Genomic DNA, 24,504 nt, shown 5'->3' on the forward strand with positions numbered 1-24,504 from the left:
AAAAAAACAAACGGTGCTATATAGCACCAAAACAATTGCTTTGGATCGTAACGATAGAAGAACCATTTTAGTGCCATATAGCACCGGTGAAGAACCAGTGAAGCACCAGTGAAGCACCAGTGAAGCACCAGTGTAGAACCATATAGGGGCCATATAGCACCACATATGGTTCTACATAGCACTATATGGTTCTACACAGGTGCTTCACTGGTGCTTCACTGGTGCTTCACTGGTTCTTCACCAGTGCTATATGGCACTAAAAATGGTTCTTCTATCGTTACGATCCAAAGCAACTGTTTTGGTGCTATATAGCACCGTTTGTTTTTTAGAGTGTAACAGAGAAAAGCATAACAGTTTTCATATATAAGCTTCACAATATGTGCCAACTCCAAGACATTATAATAGTTAGCTATCAACAACACCTGGCAGAATCACTAAGAAAGAAGCTAAACTAATATTCACCACCACTAGTATTCTCATTTTTTAGGATTACCATGAGATTTGTCACCTAAAACCTGTAATACACAGATTATTTATGACTGTGCTCATATTGTGCCTCAAAATTGCTAATAAATCAACGTGCATTAAATTTGATTCTTTTGACTGATATCACCTGTAGCTTTTGGTATCCTGCTACATTTTGATAAAATATTATATCACCATAATAAGTTATGGCAAACAACTTAACAAGACGTCGTTTCTATTATGCATAAGCTTAAAACTTTCTTAGAAAAAAGCTATTTAAAATTTATTAAGAGGTGCAAAGCATAAAATTCATGACAATCAGACAGCTGATTAATATGTATGGTTTGTTTGTTTGTTTGCTTGCTTGGCTTACCGTGTAAAGGCCAATCCTACACAACGCTATTGAGAGCTGAATGTGTTCAGACATCGTCCCCAGCAACAGCGTTACCCCAGACAACAAATAAGCCCGAAGCCTGAAACACAGTCACTCAGTAAGAGTGTCCAGATAAACCGTTTCAAAGATGCACTGTGTTTTGAAGCGCCACTGACACGAACAAGAAGCAATGGTCCTTCTGTAGAAAAGAGGAAACATCATTCCCCATTCATAAACAAAAGCTAGAGGTAGGTTAACAAGTAAGTGAGGGAGAGGGGGAGAGAGAGAGAGAGAGAGAGAGAGAGAGAGAGAGAGAGAGAGAGAGAGAGGTGATTAGTACGCGCTGCCTCAAGAGATTATCAGATCAGTGATTCTGTACTACAAAATAAACAGCTAATTGGATCATTCTCTTTTACACTTGCATATTAAGAATAAAATAAAACAAAAAACATTATAGATACTGTAAAAAAGAATAATTTTACAATTTAATATAAACTAGAGTCCAAATTTACTGCAAGTTACTGGTTTTCATTGAGTATGGGTTTTTTATTATTTCTGAGTAATTGAAAAAATTAGAGTAAAAGTTTGTTACTTGTCATTGCCCATTAGCCTAGCTCTAGGTAATATTGTTCCTTACAATTTACTGTTTGTGTCTTTCTTCTGCACATTTCACAAAAAAAATCTAGCCTATAGAAAGAATTCATCATTGTAGGCTTTAAAAGGGACATTAATTTATCCTGAACATAAACCATACAACATATAGATATAAGTAACACACAATAAAGACCATATGTTCCCACTTAATTATTACGAATTATGAGACCACAGTAAATTGTACAAACACTAGCTATTCAGTTCTATCCTCAATCCTGTACACTAAGCTAACATCCACTAGGTGGCAGCAAAATCCATCCTACCTGATTATACTTTCATACTTTTTAAGGTACCCCCTTAAAATGCATTTATTATTAATTCAATAAGGAGAAAGTTATGTAACTTCTTAAGTGGATTATAATCATTTCTAATCCTATTTCCAACATGATGTATTTCTGCACAGCTGTCTACTGCAATATAACACAGGCCTCATAGGGGGACCTACACTGGGCATTACTCCAGCCATTCTTAAATGAGTTCAAATACAGCATATAGGGAAACAAAATTTGTATGTGTCGAATACTTTAGATTGTATTCATTAAAAGACAACCTTTTTAATTTATTCCTTCCACATTCCTGTAAAAACCCATGCATGCAATTTATATTTAGACTTCCGGGAAAAAAAACAGCAAGTGGCAGGCTATGCGAATGGCATCCCTTCATGCCCCCCCCCCCCCAAAGAAAATGTATGACATAAAACATTCCAAAACTTAAAACTTGAATTAAACAAAACATATTTAATTATAAAATGTATTGCTGTTTGTTAGTAGACTTATTTTTCTGAGGTTTAATTACACAATTTATGATAAATTAATGTATTTTATAAAATGTCATAAAACTGGGGCCCCCCTGGCACCATCTCAGGGCCCCCAGTTTGAGAACCACTGCACTCAAGTATTTATATTAGATGTTTGTGTGTGGTTTAAAAAAGAGCATGTTCATATTTTCCTAGTATGGGGTGGTTTCCCTGACAGGGTTTAGATTAATCCAGGACTAGGCCTTAGTTATTTTAGGACAAGCAAGTCGTTTTTACAAAAAACAATATTGGTTTAGATATTTCAGTACAAGGTGTTTTCCCTATAAGGTAAATAATTTTGTTTATGTGCTATTTGGCAGTCATGAAAACACACATCCATGTTGAATACAAGCGATGACATATATGAGAATATAATGAGGAGTTATCTTCATATAGTCTAAAAATAGTTCATCCTTTTACACGTCCCCCACCCCGAAACATAAACCGAGTGCAGTCTTTTATTAGCTCTAGTTGGTGTTAGTGTCTTCAACACTGAACAAGCAAAGGGTGTCTCAGCCCTCGGTATCATGGCAGGAGAGGGAGTCACTATTTCCCATTGGGTCTCATGTCCGGTGCGCTACCAGGAGCACTTTAAAACCAGGAACCTTCACGAATGCACCACAGATCATCGACTGTTTGCCCTGCCAGGACCCGAATGCCCTCCAGTTAGGGTGGACACTGGAGTGGTACAAGCAGACAGTGAGGACCAAGACTCAGGACAGCCGCTGTTTCAAGTCCTGCTGGACGTGACTCAGTTTAAACCAGAGGATATCCTTATACAAGTGTTTGAAGGGTGGCTGATCATCCGAGGTCGACATGGTGAGAGGATGGATGAGCATGGGTTTGTGTCGCGGGGTTTCACCAGACAGTATCAGCTGCCTGACTGCCAGCTCCAGGCACGAGACCTGAAAGCCATACTGTGTCATGATGGGATCCTAGTAGTGGAGACCAAAGACAGATGGTGGTCAGCGTGTGATTAATACAACAATCATAGGAGCAAAACTTAGTTTTTCAAGTTGTATTACCTTACTGTGCTCATTTCTCTGAATGTTTAACAACATCAGTTCTGACTTGAACGCATAATGCTTAGCAGCAACAATGTAAATAAGTTATAAAATAAATACTGCCAAAACAAACATTTCTCCTGTTTATATTTGACAAAATGATCTTGTTGTAACACAATATGCTAATTAAAATTTTTACATAGGCCTGTTTCATTGCAGGAATGTGATATTGTTAAAATGCTGTTCATTTCTTACAGTGACTCTCTATTCAATGGCACAATTTTAAGTGTAGTGCAACTGTCTACACATTCTAAATAATCATGATTAAAGTAAAGATTCATAAGACCTGTATAAACATACATTTTATCTTTAAATAAAAAACATATTTATCTTAGATACTTACATAATATTTCTCCAGCTGTGAATTGTGGAGTAGGAGCATCCCACGTAAACTTAATCATTATTTTACTATAGTTAAAGTATAGTAATTATATTTTTTGGCTGATTACTTTTGTAATGCAATATTTTCAATTTCAGTGGTTACTGTTCCTATAGTAAGACAACGGTTTTTACTACATATATTATAGTTAACCTATGGTTCCTGTAGTGAGACAATGATAAAATGTTGGTTATGTGGTTTTACTATAAATAGCTAGACAATGCTCATCGGTGAACCATGGTTAATTTAAGTAAGGACAAATCGTATTGTTTATGTGATATTGTATTTGATTTTATCACACGAATAAATAAATTAGAAAGACCACATTAAAACACGAAGTTACTTTTGATAAGAGACAGTTCCACATCATCAGCCTGTTACATTTGATTGGTGCTGCCTGCCTGGTTAGCTCCGCCTCCGAGCTGACGCGCTGTTTGTGCTCGCGCTGTTTGCTGTGTGTGTGCTCGCGTTGTTCAGTGTTCACTGCGGTCGGCGCGTGACGGCGCACAGCAACGGGGCACAGTAAGGTAAACTGTCCAGAAGGAGAAATGACTTTTGCTTTGCTCAGTGTGAATTTTGATATTTAACTCGAATTCTTTATTAGAGCATCACATACTTTAGTTTAGAGAGCAATCTGGATATTGAGGATTTGTACCCTGCCTTGCGCAAACGCGTGAGTTGTTGTCATTAACGCAGGTCAGTCAGTTAGTCAGTCAGTGAGTTTTGGTTCGAGTAAGCTTGCTGATACGCTACACGGCTTCATACGGTTTTAAACGAGCAACTTCATCGCAGCTTGGATATATTTGTGTGTCATGGCTCTGCGGGCGAGAGCTCTTTATGACTTTAATTCAGAAAACACAGGGGAAATAACATTAAAGGAGAATGAGATTGTCAATATATACAGCGAGCAGGACATTGAGGGTTGGCTGGAGGGGATGAACAGCAGAGGGGAGAGAGGACTCTTCCCCGCATCATACGTGGAGATCTTGAGGAATGACAACGTATCGTCTTTGAACAACAACAGCTCTCGATATTCCAATGTTCCGACCGTTGGGTTTGATTCCTCCTATAATGTTCAAAACATAGATATCAGCAACCCACCACCATCCACCTTTGCACCCTGCCCAGCACTACCTCAACATCATATAGGTACCCCAGCGAGTGATGATGACTGGGACGACGAGTGGGACGATCACTTATCTGTGACCGATGAGCCACGAGGTGGTGGTGGAGCTTACCAGAATTATGAAGGAAACGGACCTCATACCTACAGTATCTCCACAACCTCGATGCCCAGAGGTGCACAGCACGCCAAGAGTTCAGCCACAGTCAGCAAAAATCTGAACCGGTTCTCGACTTTTGTGAAGTCGGGAGGTGAGGCTTTTGTACTTGGGGAAGCATCTGGTTTTGTGAAGGATGGAGATAAAATTTGTGTTGTGATGGGGCAGTACGGACCGGAATGGCAAGAAAACCCTTACCCTTTTAGTTGCACCATCGATGACCCAACTAAACAGACCAAATTTAAAGGCATGAAAAGTTACATCTCATATAAACTCTCGCCGACCCACACTCAGAACCAGGTTAATAGAAGATATAAGCATTTTGATTGGCTGTATGCCCGGTTGGTGGAGAAATTCCCTGTCATCTCTGTGCCGCACATCCCAGAAAAACAAGCCACGGGTCGTTTCGAAGAAGACTTTATCTCCAAGAGGAAAAGAGGGTTGATATGGTGGATGAACCATATGACCAGCCACCCGGTGCTCGCCAGGTGTGATGTTTTTCAGCACTTCCTTACCTGCCCCAGCACGGATGAAAAGATTTGGAAGCAAGGAAAGCGGAAAGCTGAGAAGGACGAGATGGTCGGTGCCAATTTTTTCCTCACCATCAGCACCCCGCCAGCCCCATTGGATTTGCAGGAAGTCGAAAGCAAAACTGACGGATTCAAGGCCTTTACCAAAAAAATGGACGATAGCGTGATACAAGTAAATGCCACGCTTAGTGAGTTTGCAAGAAAACAGATAGCCGGCTTCAAGAAAGAATATCAGAAAGTCGGACAGTCGTTTAAGTATCTAAGTCAGGCGTTTGAGATGGACCAACAGCCGTACTCGGTTGCTTTAAACCAAGCAATTGCATACACGGGAGAGGCATATGAAGCTATTGGAGACTACTTTGTGGAGCAACCTAAACAAGATCTGGACCCTGTGATGGATTTGTTAGCACTGTACCAAGGACACCTTGCAAACTACCCAGACATCATCCATGTACAAAAAGGTAATTATTTACTCAGGTGTTCATATTGTCATCATCATCTCTCAGTTGTAAATGTTTGTGTAGTTGGAAGTGCATTGGCTTAGCTGCACAAAGGTCATAGGTTTGATTCACAGGGAGGGAACACATGCTGATAAAATGTATGGTAATTTAGGTTGAAGTGGATCTCAATATCAAAATGCATTGCTTCTTTAGGTGCTTCTTTATTTTATTGGGTTTGTAACAGGATGCTTGCTTGCTTGCATGAAAACTAGTAACTTTAAGCGACTCATCTTCACTAAAGTGAGGAATTTGCTTCACTTGAGTGATATGTTGCAGCTGATGAGCTCACTGGTTCTGCTGGTTTCAACTGACTGCTGAGTCACATGGGGTGAGCTGTTGCTGACGTGTTGTGTGTTTTTCCAAGTGGTTGGTCAACAACCCACAATGATGATAAAGACTGAAACTATTGACGTAGTGCACTGTTCAGGGTACATTGCCAGGACGGTTTTAGCACACCTACACTCATTTAGTCAATAGCATTGATTTAAAGATGGTTATTTTTATCACATACCTTAATAATATTCTTATCTCATACAGGGTGATAGTGTCGTTAATTATATATATAAAAAATATTGTTAATCTCAAATAGTGTAGGCCTACTCATGAAAAGCTTATTTATAATTTATTTCATGCTCTTAAAGGATCAAGAATGCAAAGAAGACCCTCAAAGCATGCTGGAAATGAAGTCAGTCATACTCAGCACTTAAATGTGTATGGTGGTTACACGGCCCACATTAACAGGAAGCTGTTTTAAGATTTTAGTGATACAGATTAAAGTTCATCGATGATCATGCAGAAAGCATTTTTAAAACTTCCTTTTTGTGGAAAAAAGGAGGTGTTTATAATTTTTAAGATGCTTAAATAGCTGGTAATATAGGTCTTTGTCACTTTACATAAATTGTTAAAGGAAAACACCACAGTTTTTCAATGTTTTACTATGTTCTTACTTCAACTTAGACAAATTAATTTATCCCTATCTTTTTTCAATGCGTACACGTAATCTTTGGACAGCGCGTCGTGAATGTGTTAGCGTTTAGCCTAGCCCCATTCATTCCTTAGGATCCAAACAGGGATGAATTTAGAAGCCATCAAACACTTCCATGTTTTTCCTATGTAAAGACTGTTATAAGTAGTTACACGTAGGGATGCACCGATCCAATATTTTGGGTCGTATCTGGGCCGTTCCGGGCTTTTTTGCTGGATCGGATATCGGACAAACAAGACCTATCCAATTCCGATACGTTGCGTTACCCGTGGCTGTTACTGTTATTTTGTAAGCTATATTCAAAGTCATCTTAATACACTCGATAGCTTTGTGTGAAGGAACAAACACACATTTAAAGATATTTAAGTTCACGGAAACACTGTAACTTACTTGCAACTGGGTTTATCCACTGGTGAAGTGGACGGATGCAACGCGTCATTCACACATGCACACACAAAATAACTGTAAGCTATTTTAAAGATCTGATTGTATAAAGTACCAGTAAGCTGTTGGATGTGCTGAGCACATAACACATCTATTCCTTTTTTGTGTTTTAACAGTTATAACTTAACCATTGCGGTGCAAGGATTCTCATGCGAGTATGATTCAAGTGTATCAGTTCTGCGCCCAGGAAGCCCATTAACGTGGTGTAGCCTACAGGATGATTTAGGCGCATCAATTTTGCACCTGGAATGTGCATAAATGGTCCAGTTAAGCGCATATTTCCCAAAATAACCGCCTGCGCACTAAAGCTTTTTAACTGTGACAGGTTTGCACAATTATGGAAAATATATTTAGCATACTTATTTGATTAAACATACCTATTACACGTTCTCCTAAACACTGCCATGATTAATAACTGCTAATGTTCTTGTAACTTGTAAATCATTTTAAATTATTGGTTTTTAAATTAAAAATTAGGGCTTTCTGCTACATCTAGTGTATATACACATTTAACATTTTGTGTGTGCGTGTGTAAATTGAAATTGTTCAAGAAAAATATACTATCGATCGACAGGTATCGGTATTGGCCGATACTCACATTTTCTGGAATCGTATAGGAAATGAAAAAGTGGTATCGGAGCATCCCTAATAACACGACACATTCACAACGCGCTGTACAAAGATTTAGTGTATGCATTAAAAAAGAAAGGTTTGTATAAAATTTGCCTAAGTTGAGTTAAGAACATGATAAAATATTGAAAAACGGTGGCGTTTCCTTTAATCACAAGGGAAATGAATCAGGAAATAGAAAGGAAATACATTTTTACACAAGTAGTTACATGAGTAAGTATGGTGGCATAAAAAAAACGTGGCAAGTTTTTTTTAAGCAGATAGAAAATGAGAACTATATTGTATGGTGGAAGAGCACTTAGTTTGCAGCACTTTGACCTCGGCGCACAGTAACATAACTTAAGTGATGATGTTACTGCACCAGAGGTTGTAAACTAAGTGCTCTTCCGCCATACAATATAGTTCTCACTTTTTATAAAATCGCCATGTTTTGTTTTTTGTGCCACCATACAAACTCGTTTAATTCATGTAACAGTCTTTAAATTGGGAAAACATGGAAGTGTTTGGTGGCTTCTAAATTCATTCCTGTTTGGATCCTAAGGAATGAATGGGGCTAGGCTAAATGCTAAGACATTCACGCGGCGCTGTACAAAGATTAAGTGCACGCATTGAAAAAAGATAGATATGTATTAATTTGTCTAAGTTGAGGTAGGAACATAGTAAAATATTGAAAAAGGGTGGTGTATAACTTAAGATGTTTGGTTTAGACTGCTTGACAAGACTGATGTTTCAGTTCTTTCTCTTTAAATTCTTCCTGTGCCCAGTACTCTATATTTGACTTGTTTTTAAATTAAGTTAAAACCATTTTAGTCATAAGAACTATTTGTACTAAACTTCCTCATTTTCACCTTGCTAAAAATTCACATTTTCTTCAAGTCTTCTATGCTCGTTTTGCTTGAGGTCTTTGTGATGCCTACTTTAAGGTTGCTGCTTTTATGAGGTTTCTTTCTTGTTTCAATGATTTTGTCTCGACATACAGGCACCACCTAATTTTACAAGCTGTTTAGTCTGCACTGATGTGGCTGTGCATAACCACAACACGAGCAAATATGGCACTTTGTATACGCTCAATAAGGTCGTAAAGTCTAGGCAAAATATAAATGTGAAAAAAGTGATTTTACGGAAGATTGAACCAAGAGTCTTGGTTTCAGCTGGATTCATGTTTATGGGAGTTAAATGTGTAAAACAGAAGTGTAATGAAGTAGAAGCTGGTGCAAAATAGACCACTGTCACTCTATTGTGGGTGCACAATGCTTTGGAAAACCAAAAATGCTGTGTCGTACATACAGCAGAGCGGCCTGAACTGACACTGTTGTTCACGGTCTAACACTGAGGTCATCTGCATCTCACTGAAAATTTCATACATGGGTTGCCCTTATAGTATTTTCACCATACACTGTAAGATTAGGAATGAAGTAACATCCTTGCGATGTCTAAACAATGCTACGAGGTGTTTTAACGTGGCTGCATAGCTGCTTTATTGGCACCCACAACTTCAGTTAAGATGGAGAAATGGTGTTGCTAAACAAAGGAAACCAAACCACAGAGAATCTGTCATACAGACCTTGAGCTGTGAGTCATAAAAGCAGCTTTTTTCTTACACCTGAGTGCAAAAGATAGATTTTTTGACCGAGGCTAATAGCAGAGTATTGATATTTAAAACACACAAACACCTTCAAAGTGAAAACCATTTCCTCATCTCCCCAATACACTAATTTATCTGTCTTGTAGATGAAACATTATTTAAGTTAGATTCTGATCACCTTATTTTTAAATTTGTAATATTCTATTCATTCTGCAGTGCCAAGCACATAAAAAAATACAGTGTGACCAACTAGACCTCAATACAGGTTCATGCTGCATTTACTTTACTTGTAGAGCCCAGCGTAATTCATTTGCAATAGTTTGTCCCTCTTAATGTTCCTCCTTTTTTGAATGATTGAATTTCAAGGCCATGCAATGTCCTGAAGGAAAGAAGAACGGTCTCCCGTCAAATAAAATGCACATGAGCACAACATGTATTGATTTGTGTCACTATAGAAAGTCCATTAGAAGTGGAAGTTAAGATAGAGAGCCATTATTGAACACTATTGATGGCGTTAATGTGGGCTTTTTTCCTTTAGTTCTCTGATATTCAGCTGGAACATGCTATATGTGGGGTGTTTTTGACTATGAGTGGAAATTGTGACTCAGATCTGATCTGGTCATTAAAATGGGGGAAGTTAGCATTATGCATAGACCCTTAACCACCTATAAAGTCATTGGTTAAAGCATATTCTGTTTGACACATTTAAACACAGTGTTCAGTGTTGTAGCATCATATCTTTTTATAGTGGATGGAAGTTGTATAAACTTAAATATATAAATAAAATGTATGAAGACCTTGTGTAAAATGTTTAAAGAATTAGTAGCGGACCCCCACTAGCAGAATAAATGGTCAAAAAATTATCCAAGTTGTCACTGATGCAGTACCCCTTTTAAAGGTCTTTATGTACTGTACTATATCATTTAGGTATATGGTGGCAAATATGTACCTATTAGGTACTGATGTTTTTAGTTGCAAATGTGTACTTTTTGAAAGGGTACTGCCCCAGTGACCTCTAGGGACCATTTTAACTTACTATTTTACATTTTGACTACCATTTAACTTATCAGATTAAGTTAAGCAATTTTCACCTTTTTTTTGTGAGCTGTAACATAGAAAAACAAGCTGAATTGCTTAACCTAATTTGAGTGTAGTCAAAATCTTAAATGGTACGTAAAAATAAGAGCCAATTTGATTAAACATAAAAAAATTTTTTTACAGTTCACTTGACAGTGGCTTCTGTCACAGCAATTTCTGTAAATGATCATAAATTTACCAGTATGACTTTATCATTTAATACAAAATGCTATCTGAATGCTCTTTATACAATGTTAAGTCTTTTTACCAGTAAGGTAAATTTATACATTAGTACCAAAATACCTGTAAACTTTGTCAGAAAGACACAGTTTTCTCTACAGAAACTGCAGCGTGGTGAGGTCAGTGTTGTGTTGTAAACAATGGCGGGTTATGACTCACTAACAGAATATCTGCGGTCCGTATTTTTGTTCATTTTCCTTCTGTGGCAAACGCAGTTTCTCTTTAATCTTGACCAAATAACGTTGTATTAGATCAGTGGTTCTCAAACTTTTTCAGCGTGCGGCCCCCTTTGTGTATGGTGCATTCCTTCGTGGCCCCCCCCCAAAGAAACTTTATGACAAAAAAGTTTAAAACTTCACATTTTAATTAAACAAAACATTAAATTATACAAAGAAGTGCATCCTTATTTTTTTAGGTTTAATTTCACAGAATTCATGATAAATTAATGTATTTTATAAAATGTCATAGAAACTGGGGCCCCCCTGGCACCATATCGCGGCCCCCCTGGGGGCCCCGGACCCCAGTTTGAGAACCACTGTATTAGATAACTTCAAACTGAACTTAACTGCATGGAAAAGAGTCGCTACCTGCGTCTTAAACATTAGACTGTATGGGCCAGATTTACTAAGCGCTTGCGCCAGCGTAAACCATCATTTTGGCGGTAAATAGCGATGTCGGAATTTACTAAAGACGCGCAGTGGATCATTAGCGCTGAAAAGGTGTGGTCTAGTTCTTTTTGCGACTGACCTGATTGCATATGCATTTCTAGGAGTTTCCCTTTCAGACGCAAACATTTTGGGAGGAGACTATTTAAATGATTCACGCAACGCGATTTACTAATGTTTGCGCATGTGTTATGTATGGCATTTGCGCGACTATTTAACGCCGAAAAAAAGCATGTCTTAAATCATTTTGCGCTCGAAATGGCTGCAATTGTTGTTGCTAGGAGGAGACATCGCAGAAATCAGAGACTGCATGGTAGAAGGGAGAGGATTTTTTCCACACGTATCAATTTATTTGGAATGCCAGAACAACAAATTATCCAAAAATTTCGTTTGCCAAGCCATGTTATTCTAAATTTGCTGGAAGAAATACAAGACGATCTGGAGCCCTCAACTAGAAGGAGTCACGCAATCCCAGGTGTTTCAAAACTTCTTGCAACACTTCATTTTTTGTCCTCCGGTTCTTTTCAGTCTACTGTGGCTACGTTAGCTGGAATTTCACAATCCGCATTTTCACCTGCGTTGTCCGTGGTGCTGAAGTCCTCTAAAGGCGTCAGGGGCATTTCCTCAATAGGACCACCACCGGTCTTCTTCACTGCTGCTTTATTAAAAGCGACCTTTTCTTTTGTACGTCTCCTTAGGTCATGCCATCTTTTCTTAATTTCATCAGCGGAACGCGATTTACCCCCTATTGCATTTACCTTTTTCGCAATACAGTTCCAAATGTCCTTTTTGCGAGCAGTTTGGACATTGCGATTTTGAAGCATTTTACTATAATTACTACACTCCTCTACTAACACATCCAGTTCTTGGGCAGAAAACTTCTCCCTCCGCTGCCTCTCCTTGGTCTTTTCCGCCATCATTTTACCAGATAAGTTCACGCGCCTCTCTGCCTTTATTTATCGGCCTGTATATCACATGCACCTGCAGGAGCATCATCTCTGCTTATTTGCAACCATGCGCTAATTTGCGCTGCTCTTAGTAGATTGGTTGGTCATTATGGAAATCAGCTGTTGTGCCTGTGTTATTTAATTAGCGCTTTTTTAGTAAATAACCCGCAGATATCACCACTCCCATCAGCGCATTTTTGGAATTGCGCTCATGCGCTAATTTGCCCTGTTTAGTAAATCTGGCCCTATGTCTAAATAATAGACTGTAAAAAAATATGGACGTCACGTAGTGTCCGTGATGTTACCCATTGGTTTGTGAAGAGCTCAAAGTAAGCGGTGTCTGCTGTCGCCATCTTTGCAGCGCGTCACCGCACATCAGTTGTGGATGGGAAAATGGGAAAAGAGGCGGGACGAGGGTGAAGCTGAGGTGGCTGGTTGCTAAAACCATGCCAGCCTAGCTCGATTCTAGTGACAGCACTGGCAGTTCACCCGTCACTCAAGTGGCCACTTTAAAGGGATGAGTTACAAAAAATTCACCCACTTACAATTGTCATGAAGGGGCAAAATTAGCTATATAGACCAAAAACACTTTTTGTACCAGGCTGTAAACCATAGACTGTAAAAAAAAGATGGATGACGCCTGTTCGGCACGCTTGCTGTAAACATATTTTTTTCTACTGTAAAGTTGGGCATTTTAACATGGGGGTCTATAGACCCTTTTACTGTTTGTTCACAATGATGGCGTGGCAGCGTATCCGCGCGCATATTGGCAACAGAAGTACGGCAAGAATCAGCAGTAAAGCAACACAGATAGAGAAAGTGAACTTTTTCAACACAGCTAGCAGATCCATGTACTATAGTGGAGTGGATAGAAGACGTTAGCAAATGGCCAAATATAATGTGGCCAGATACATATATACGTATATTAGTATATTATATTAGTGCAACCAAACGCAACAACCAGACGTTTTGTTGCTGGGAAACCGTTTTGATAAACTTTCTTAAAGGTGACATAGAATGATTGAACGGAGTATTTATCCTTGTTCTGTGATGTGAAATGTAGACAAAAAAAAATTGTTTGGGTCTGTAATGCCTTAGAAGCTTCCTTAAAACCTCTCTCAGATAGCTCTATTAGGGTGGGGGATTTTAAACAAGGAGTTTTGCACCTATTTGGCTCCCCCTACTGGCTTAACTTGCAATCTCATTACTGATTGGCTGACTTTGCTGCCACTCAAAAAATGTAGCCAATTATTTTAAAGTGGAGGGGCAGTTAGACGCCTGTGATGTCATAAGCATCAGTTTTTCAGATTGGGCCGTTTTCTGGCTGACATTTCCAAAATAGGAATTTCTATGAGACTGAGATGTTTAGCATGTCTAGCACTTTTTGTATGTTTGTGAATGTGGGTAGACTACTATTATTCAACAAAGACAAGGTAAAAATGGTTTTCCGTTCTCTGTCCCCTTTAACAGTATCTTAACACATTAAAACCAATGGGGAACAACACCACTTCTGTTGCCAAAATGTGCACGCAGGCTATTTGATCACGTGGGCTGTAAAAGGGTCTATGGGAATTGACTCCCTTTTGGAGCCAGCCTCTAGCAGCCAGTCAATGAATTGCAGTTTAAGTCACTTCCGTATTGGCTTCATAAGAAAGATCAGAAGGTTGCCCCTCGGTCTAAACGCAAGGCTTCATAGAAGAGATTTGGACGTTTTAGCACTTTACATGTGTTCGACATCAAACAGCATGAGGAGAGAAACATCCATAAACAGTGCGGGAGGTAAAAGCATCATCTGTTGTTGTTTTTTTTTGTATGTTATGTTTTGCCTAAAGCTGTCAGCGCATTCTGACCTCATCCATTTTCATAATGGTAATCCTATGTTCTGTTCACAAATAGCATCGTACCAGAATCTTACTGGTAAATTGGCTGTTCACACATGATCTCTTTACTGCAATGTACCAGTAAAGACTGTATGTGTGATAGCAGGTAATCATTTACATCCTTTCCAGAAAATGGAAGACTGAACTATAGGGCAAAGCGTCACACCTGTTCATACCGTATGATTTAGAGAAGTGAATTTGTAATGCGACTTCCGAAAATATTTGTTATTTTATTTGAATTGTTATCAAATGCCATTTTATGTAACAATGGAGGAAATGATGTAAACCACTGTTGCAGAAATCACCATTCACATGTTTATTAGTCATCACCCTTTCTGCATACTTGCTTTAAACTGCTTTAAACAAGTTTTGATATGACACCAGAAGACTTGGAATATAATCACATGGACATTCATGCTATTTTCATGTGATACTCAGTCAATTCAAAAAGTTTCAATTAAGAACTGACATTTTTATATCCAATGAAATGTATAGTTTATACTTTTTTATTTCTAATTTTTTTAACTGTTGTTTATCAGGAAGACTGTTTAGTCATGCACTGTAAAAAGTTAAAAGTTAGATCAACTTAAAAAAAACTTCAATTGGTAACACCTAAAATTTGTTTTAACTTAAATATTTCTCCTAAAGTGAATTTTAAAATTGAAGGATTTGAAATTGAAGTAATTTTTTTACAGTGTAGGATCTAACCACCATGTTGCCAAGATGCTGGTTCTTCTATACTGATCAATAAAATTATGTTGTCTCATTTGAGCAAATGTGTTGTAATTCACAGCTTATTACTTTTTTAATATCCAACTTAATTCCCCTGAATGTAATGATGCGGCTCTAAAACTAATTAGATTTTTTATAACCTTTGCTTTGGTTCTTGATCTTCATTTGTCTTCTTATTTGTTTGAAAATAGTCAGAGTGCTTTTTTGTCAGGCAGGAATATAACCAGACATCTGGGTTTTTATTAGGTCGATGTCACCCAAGAGCAGGTGTGTGTGTCTAGTGCATGCAAAAATGCAAGGGGGAGTCAATCTAAGTTGCAGGCAGACAGCAGAACTGTGTTGTGTAATAGCGCAGTACGTAATAAAGAGGTCCGCAGGCGCACGCATTATTGCTGCTTAGTGGATCGTTCCTCTCTGACCGTTTTCATTAGTTTTGGGCGGCAGACCTTTCTCAAGCCTAAATGGTTTTATGTTTTATTAGCCTTTTCTTTCTTCTGGAATGTCATATAAGGCTTGGCAATAACATTTACTTGTTTCTCATATTTTCCTTTAGTGTTTCATGAAATAAAGTATCATGGGTTTATTATGATGAGTAAACTTTTTTTTGTTAAAGGGACACTCCACTTCTTTTGAAAATATGCTCATTTTCCAGCTCCCCTAGAGTTAAATATTTGATTCTTAACGTATTGGAATCCATTTAGCCAATCTTCGGGTCTGACACTTCCACTTTTAGCATAGCTTAGCATAATCAATTGAATCTGATTAGACCATTAGCATTGCGCTAAATATGACACACATGGCTATGAACTATACTCTCATTTTGGCGTAATAATCAAGGACTTTGCTGCTTTAACATGGCTTCAGGAAGTGCAATGATATTACGCAGTGCCCGAAAATAGTAGCCTGGTAATACCATCCTCTGCTATTTTGCTTCGCTTCATAGACAGAGTCTGGCTGGGCATAATTGACAATCGTTTTCCTTCTCGTGAGAGGGGCTTGTCTGAAGTTTAAAATCATTGGTCTAAAAGTAAGCCAATCACATAACGTTTGGACATGATGTGCGTTATGCGCCGACTCAGCCGCATCGAATTTCTGCAGTAAAACACACGTATGATGTGAAAACAAACCCATCGAGCGAAATACCGGAGTTAACATGGTTATGAACGACTTTTGCAGATTATGTAAAGTAAATCGGGCCAGAGCTAGAACACGATCCTTACGGTGTCTTTCCACTCACGTCTAAGTGGAGGAACGCCCCTCTCTCCGCTCAAACTCTTCCACCAGACAGCCATAACCATATGTAAATTAAATCTTCCCACCTTATTTTCTGTTTAATCAGGAACGTCACCAAAGAATGTTTGCCCACGCGTCCTCCACCATTAACTGTGAACAACGAAATTCCCTTCCATGATTTCTCAATCGTTGTGCACGTCAAGCTGTGCTGCACACAGTTTCTCGCTGACGATCGGTAATAGTTGATAAATTAAACTTTTACCAAAACCTGTCTGGAGTAGGGCAACAACATAATATCCATTCAAAATGTTTAACAAACACTCCTTTTGTTCGGGTTTAAGTTGGCAAGTGCCGGTATTCCACAACAGAGCAAATAGCTTCTGTGCCTCCATGTCCACAAACAACAACCGTACATTCGCGCTTAACATCTATGTCACGGCTCTCAGCCCGCCCTCTGTTTGTTGATTGGACCGGCGTTTTGAGACCGGAGGAAAACGGTTAGAATAGGAGGTATCTCAGACTGAGTACAGAAGCATAATGAAATTTAGCGGAAGTACAAAGTCTGACGTAGTCAGGCTACGAAAATAGTCCCCTGCTATTGAAAAAAGCACGGCTATCTGCATAATATCACTGCGCCTCCTGCAGCCAATTACGGCAGCAAATTCCTTGATTATTACGCCAGAATGAGAGAATAGTTCATAGCCATATCTGCCTACAAAATTGCAACTTTTAATTTTCTGTCGGTCTTAGTACACGATGTAACTACAGAAAAGTCAAGTTTTAAATAGGAAAAATATCGAAACTCTTTGGTTATTTTTATGCGCGATGCTAAAGGTCTAATCAGATTCAATTGATTATGCTAAGCTATACTAAAATTGTTAGCGCCAGACCCGGAGATCAGCTGAATGGATTCCAAAACTGTAAAAATCAAATGTTTAACTCTAGGGGAGCTGGAAAATGAGCATATTTTCAAAAAAAAGTTGAGTGTCTCTTTAACTAACCTTTACTGTTTATTTAAAATAGACATGTCTTCTATATTTAGTCTCTGCTATTATTATGCATGCCCCTTCAGTAATCTTAAAGAGGTTTGATAAGTTAAAGCCACTCTAGATATCCAGCTATATGGACATTATCCTCAAATTCCTAACATTGTTTGTGAGTTAGAGCGTTTCCATTAAACCACTGCAACTATTGTGTCTGATGTGTCTTTCATCTCTTTGACCTTTCACATTGGCTTTCTTAAAAATACTCTGATTCACCAATGTCTGTTTTAGTTTGACTCAGAGTTTATGTGAGTTTGCATGCTTAACTCAGCTAGTGGGATCTGAGTTACTCTCGAGCAAAGGCTTCTCTTGCCGACAGGCAGAATATGCAGAGATTTGGGGGATGGGACATTTGGGAATGTCATGTTTTTCCTCACCAAACAGGGAAGTCGGCCATTGGCAAAACTCATAAACACAAGCCTTTTTAGAGAGTAGATTATATCCATTAGATTCACATGCCATAAGATTAACACTAATAGACTTTCAATTATAGCCTCTGTTAAGATATTCATGCTGCATTTGAAACAAGCTTGAACTTGGGTGGTTTGGAGAACCAAGCCATTTTGTTCTGGACGTGTTTTATGACATTATATTTACAAATGATTAAACCAAATAGTGTGTTTGGGACATTTGAACGTCTAGTCTTAAAACCTAAAATAAACAGGCTTTCTTTGGAGAAATTCGTTAAAAATGAGCAAATAAAATATTTAAAATCAATATTTAATTTTCCCTACTTATAAGGTAGATAGTCTTGTAATAAGTGGGATAATGTACAGGCAACCGGCTGCCTATCCTCCTTTACATTTTCCCTTACATAAAAGATTACTTTCTGTTCATGTGGGATTTCAGTATGGAGATAAATGTTAGGTTTTACACTGCACTGTGAGAGTTTATTGGTATAGTTTGTTGTTTGCTTAAGGAATCTGATGGACACGGAAATTGGTGTCAGATTTAACAAGCGGATATCTGACATGAGTAAACCAGGAAAACTAATTGCCTGTTTGAGAATGACATTTGATCAAGCACGTCCTCCACTTCCAAGAAAATCCATCAACACAGTATTTCACAGATATATAGCTGCAAGCTATTTCTGACACCATTTGTCATCTTTGCAGTTAAAAAAAACTCTTCTCTTTCACAATGAGCTCCTTTTCTCTGACAGTGAAAGAACCTGTTTAGTAACTTGGAATTAAATCAAATTGCTAAATGTGACACGTAACAAAAGGTCGTTCTGGTTTCCTATCATTGTAATGTGAATTAGGTTGCCTGGATGTTTGACATTGCTGACATTAGCCTCTTTCACACAGTAAATCCAGTAAATTACCATGAATTTACCGGGAAATACAAAAAGTGTGCTGTTCACACATGCAGTGACCTTCCTTCTTTTTTTTTACCAGTAAGACATCATTCACACATCAGTATCAAAATACCGTTAAACTCTGTGGGAAAGCGGAAGTGGCGCGTGGTGAGCTCAGTGTTGTATTTGTAAACAATTCACGTCCTTCATATCCACGGTCCGTATTTTGTTTTCACGTCTGTGGTAAACGCTGACGGTCGCAAAGTTTCTCGTGACCAAACACCATTGCATTCTGCGAAATCAAACCGAAACTGTGCCTTAAACAACAGTACTGTTTGCACATTAGGCTTCACAGAGGGTGGGCTAAGGACCTCGGCAATTTGGAAAATAGATCACAACTTTGGCAAAGAAATGTGGACGTTAACTTCAGGTGTGCTTGACTTTCAAGCAGCGCATGTGTGGAAACCTTCGTAAACAGTGCGGGGATAAGCACATCATCTGTATCAAAACGTTATGATTGGCCCAAAGCTGTCAGTGCAGTCTGACATTTTCCGTTTCTAAATGCCGGTAATCAATTTTTTGTTCATACAGCGCTTACTGGTAAATTACTGGTAATCTTACAACCTCTCTTGCTGGTAAATTGGCAGCACTGATTTACCAGAAAGGTTTAGTTCACTCATGTGTTAACTGCAAATTACCAGTAAAGAGTGACTGTATGTGTGAAAGGAACTATTGACTGCAAAGTTGCATTATGGTCATAACAGAGCTTACTGGAGCATACACACCAAACACCAATTTAACAATTTGCGTGAGTAGATTGCATACAAAGTCAATGCAAATACAGGAATTTGTGTGGGGTGATGCGATTGACACAAATTGGGTTGTGGGATCGCAGCAAGCATGCGCTTATTACCTCAAACGCATGTTCCGCACAAGTTGAAAAAAATCAGCTTGAGCGAAAAATTTGCTGACCCAATGTTAAATCCAGTGAGTAATATTAAGCGAGGAACACAAAGCAATGCAAATGCATGCTTCATGTTTGGTGTTGTGTACACACAAGAAGCGAATTGTACTATTTGCGCTAGTTGATTACATAAATATGTGAATTCATACGTGTGGGACGATGCAAATGACACGAATTGGGTGGCATGGTTGCCATGACCATGCGCTTTTCCCCCTAAACATGTCTGAAAAATTAAACTCAAGGAAAAATGTGCATGATGCAAAGTTAAATCCCGCGAGTAATCTAGAGCAAGGAATACGATGCAAATACACACTTTGCGTTTGGTGTGCACGAAGCATAAGGCCGCGTACACACCAAACGTAAAGCATTCCTCGATCTAGATTACTCACACAATTTAAATTTGTGTCTTGCTAATTTTTCGCTTGAGTTGAATATTTTCAGCTTGCGTCTTCGTGTGCTTATTTTGCGGCAATCAAGCCTCCTAATTCACATAATTTGCAGCGGCCCGCATAACTTTGCGTTTATTTGCATTTTTGCATTGACTTTGTATGTAATCTAGTCCCGCAAATCATTGAATTTGCATTTGGTGTGTACGCCCCATAAGGATAATTTCCTAATATGACTCATTGAAATACTTTATTCTGATTGGTCATGGCATACCGCAGTTAAATATATTTGCATATTGCTCACTTAAATATATATCTCTCATTACCTAATTTCACATAATAAAATAATCTCAACATGTTATTATTTTGTATATACAGTACAGTGTTTCCCATACATTGATTTATTTGTGGTGGCCCACCACAGAATCAACACTGGCCCCCACAAATTGAATTTTCATGATTCCCATGTACATTTTTTGGTCACTATTTAAAACAGCTTAATTCGGCTTAAAATATAATTTGATACAATACAGATCAAATACAGATACAGATCAAAGAGTAGAAATGAAACATATTTTAGTTGCCAACACTAGATTAAACGCAAACACGACATGATGATGTCACATATATGCTAATTAGCGGGTGACGTCATCACCACCACAGTCTCCTCAAAATCCTGTGGGAAACACTGCAGTATTATAGTTTTTATTAGTATTTATTTATTTGGTATGTAACTAGGGATGGGACAATTACCGGTTTCACGATTAACCACAATAAAATGTCCTGACGGTTAGTATTATCGCAAAAAAATTAATTATCATTACAACCGTGTTTGATTACCGTGTTTTTTAAAACTCGCTGTAAATCCTGTCCAGCCAGAATCTGTTTGACGCAGGCGTGCACATGCAAAAGAGTTTTTTGCACAAGAAGGCATTTCAGGGATAATGTATTGTATTCATTCACGGTAAACTTATTAGACAGATTTATGTATTTTTTACCACAGAAATAATTTCAGGGACATGAAATATTAAATTGTGATTTACAAAAATTAAACTTGTTTTCAGTGTGTATCAGTTCTTTTTTAACATTTCCATCTCATTTTAACAAAACCATGATAATATTAATAACTTTGGTCACTATAATCAACATGATATGAAATTTTCATACCGTCCCATCCATATATGTAACCTTAGGTTTTACATAGTTTAGTGGTAATGTATAACTTTTTTTCTTTTCTTGAGTATTTTTAGAATGCCCTTACTACAATTTTCTTCTGGTGTTACGTAGCTTTATTTCTGCCTAGTAAGTAATTTCCACTAAGACATCATCTCTATCACAGACAGACGTTTCCTATGAAACATGTGATTTTACTGTGTTTGATGTAACTTCCATGTTCTCTGAGGTTGCAAGACGATCTTTCTCAACAATGGCACGGCTGAATGCAGCTGCTGCGTATCTCATTACACACTGTGTACTTCCTCTTGTAGACACACAACACAGGATTTATTTCAAAACACCAGATACATTTAGTAGCAGATGTCGGTTTTGGTTTTTGTGTTTGGTCAAAGCTTTGAGTCTGGCAAATAAATAAATAAACATCACATAAATAAACAATACAACGGAAATCTCGATACATTTTTCATATTTTTACGTTTTGTTAGTTGCTTTTGAGTTGAAATGTTTGCTATTTACGCAAACATTTGTTATTTTGACTGGAGAATATTACAAACATAAACAAGTATAAATAAACATTTACAGTGGGAATTCCTGTAATATTCAAAATAAGACCAGTCCCAGCATGCGTGATACAATCTATAAAATGACTTTAAACTTGAAACTTTAGTCTGATCTTTAGTTTTTTCTCCACAGGTGCTCTCACAAAGGTCAAAGACAGTCAGAAGCACATAGAGGAAGGGAAGATGGAGAGTCAGCAGGCCGATGGGATCAGGGAGCGCTGCAACATCATCTCTTTCGCAACGCTGGCTGAGATTCAGCACTTTCACCAGATTCGAGTGCGGGACTTTAAAGGTCAGATGCAGCATTACCTGCAACAGCAGATCGGTTTCTTCCAGAAGATCACGGGCAAGCTAGAGGAAGCTCTGCAGAAATACGACAATGCCTAAATGGAACGAACAGACAGCGGAGAGTCAGACAGTCCCGCTTCAGCAATATGACCAATCACGAGCCAAACAGGAACGTTTCCTGGAGACTCTGTTCCCACACAATGAATGTCAGTTATAAAGAACTATTTGATGCTTGGAAAAGTATTTAAAATGAGACAATGATAATATTCCTCTTTTTAAAGGTGTTTGATGGTTTACTGGTTTGGACTGTATTTTCCTCTAATATGAGGATCAAACTAACGTACAGGAAAACAAGTGGAGGAAACAGTCATTCTGCTAGCATTATGTATCTATGGTCCTGCTACTATTATAATGGTTTGGAAGTGTTACATAATCTTCACATGGTTGAATGATGCATTAATATGACCTAAGGAGCTCGCGTGAGTCCTCACTGCCACCTCCAAACACTTGAGCCCCTTTTAGCCGTTCTTAGACTACGTTTACAGACCTTAAAGAGCCGGTGACATCACTGTTGTGCCTTTCAATTCCATCTTGTTGGTATTTTTTATAAGTTCTATACATATTATTTTATTTTAAAATTATTTTACAAGGTTTTTGTCTTATAAAAATAACGTCATAACTGCTTTAAAACGGCAGGGTGCAATTGTAGCTGTCTCGAAACTTTAAGTGTGGGGGTAGCTGGTTACAATGCCCTAATTTGTTATTCTGACTGATTTCTTTTACTTGATATTTTGGGTCCAATACAGAACACAAAGTGCATTTTGGAAAAACTGCAGTTCTCTTCAGATTACCTGTCATTACTTACAGACTATTAAACATGCTTGTGTTACATAACAGGAAGGAACGTGATTAAGTTCAGATTGAGATGCAATGGGAACAGAAAGCACACTCAGGATTTCAAGACATTTCATACAAGTTTATTTTGGACACTTTAACCAGCTTTTTTATCATTTTTCTTAAAACGAACAGTTTAAAAGAGATTCAGAAATTGAGTTGATTTGTATTTATCGTTGTTAAAGGCAAAACGTGCCTAGCTGTGCGGAAATGTTACTAAATAAAATGTGCTAAATAACTAGTTCACAGAACTTTGAATATATGTTTGTGTTTTTTGTTTTTGTTACTTGTCTTTTAGGGTAGACCAAACTAATCGGAAGCCCCGTTAACATTCATAGTAGTAAAAAGATTACTTCATTTGCTTTATTTTCACACTTTAAACACATGTTATTGACCTAATGACCTCGATGATCAATGAGTTTTTACCACAAAAAATTAACACATTACGTGTACCTTGTGTTCCCAAGAATAAAACCTTTTAAATATGGAGTGACATTGAATTTCAAGCAGTATGACCTGAAGTGAAGTAAAAAATAATCAAATAGTTTATATTTGTCAAAAAGCATGCTTAAAACCAAAATGTTGATTTGACTAAAATGGTAACTTTTGTAAACTCCCGAAAATAGTACATACAATGTCTAGAAATGTAATAGACACAGTTACACTTAAAGCGCATCTATTTCATTGCTAAAAACAATTTTATTTTGTGTATTTGGTATAATACAATGTGTTTGCGTGGTTTATGGTTTAAAAAACAAAATATTTTCCACATACCATACATTTTTGTGGCTCCAGATTTCACTCTCTTCCTAAAACGCACTGATTTTGTACAAAACTCATCGATATGAAAAGTACTGTGTTCCTGATTGGCTAAGTAATTTGTACGTTGTGATTGGCCTGAATACTCTGACGTCAGCTGGAAATGTGACGCTCAGGGCCGGCGTCAAGGGGGGGCATTCGCGAACAGGTTGTTGTGCCCCCCTACAAAGTTTTTTATTACTTTAATATATATCAAGAATAATTAAAATAAATTAAACATTGAATGTTTCATGACTTGTAATGTAATCAAATGAGGAAAATATAGTTGATATATGTTTTCTTTAATTAAAATAGACCAGTTTCTCTTATTGGATGTATTGCCGGTCTCACCCGTCTTACGTCTTTAGCATATTTGTGACTTGATACTAGCAACGTGTTTTTTCGCTGCATTTTATGGATCGTGTAAAATATGGATATTAGAACATTTAGAACGAAACAGCACTGCCTGCTTCATCTTCATGCAAACACAGACTGGCTCAAACTCCGAGATTAGAGGTTGAGGTGGAATTTACAAATCTACAGGACACTGTTTTAAGGAAGTTTAATGTTCGTACACGCCGTCTTCAGCTATTTCAAAGGTAAGTTAGCGATGTTTTAAATTACGTAAGCTTAAATGTG

General features: G+C 37.9%; 3 protein-coding genes across 3 annotated transcripts in view; 2 read left to right on the forward strand and 1 right to left on the reverse strand.

Moving 5' to 3' along the window:
* The window catches only part of arl15a (ADP-ribosylation factor-like 15a), a 130,656-nt gene extending 129,632 nt beyond the window's left edge, over positions 1-1,024 (reverse strand). The window contains exon 1 of the mRNA XM_065267151.2: positions 839-1,024. Coding sequence (XP_065123223.2) covers positions 839-892 — 54 coding nt within the window. The 5' untranslated portion in view covers positions 893-1,024. The remainder of the gene's footprint in view (positions 1-838) is intronic.
* A 1,726-nt stretch (positions 1,025-2,750) lies between these two features.
* On the forward strand, positions 2,751-3,568 carry hspb3 (heat shock protein, alpha-crystallin-related, b3). Its single transcript, XM_065266922.2, has one exon. The coding sequence runs from the start codon at positions 2,816-2,818 to the stop codon at positions 3,266-3,268; it is 453 nt and encodes a 150-aa protein (XP_065122994.2). The 5' UTR covers positions 2,751-2,815; the 3' UTR covers positions 3,269-3,568.
* A 703-nt stretch (positions 3,569-4,271) lies between these two features.
* snx18a (sorting nexin 18a) lies at positions 4,272-23,325 on the forward strand. Its single transcript, XM_065266957.2, has 2 exons — positions 4,272-6,002; positions 22,019-23,325. The coding sequence occupies exons 1-2, from the start codon at positions 4,544-4,546 to the stop codon at positions 22,270-22,272; spliced, it is 1,713 nt and encodes a 570-aa protein (XP_065123029.1). The 5' UTR covers positions 4,272-4,543; the 3' UTR covers positions 22,273-23,325.
* Positions 23,326-24,504: the final 1,179 nt, after the last annotated feature.

Source organism: Paramisgurnus dabryanus, chromosome 5 (assembly GCF_030506205.2).
Source record: "Paramisgurnus dabryanus chromosome 5, PD_genome_1.1, whole genome shotgun sequence".
Lineage (NCBI taxonomy): Eukaryota > Metazoa > Chordata > Actinopteri > Cypriniformes > Cobitidae > Paramisgurnus > Paramisgurnus dabryanus.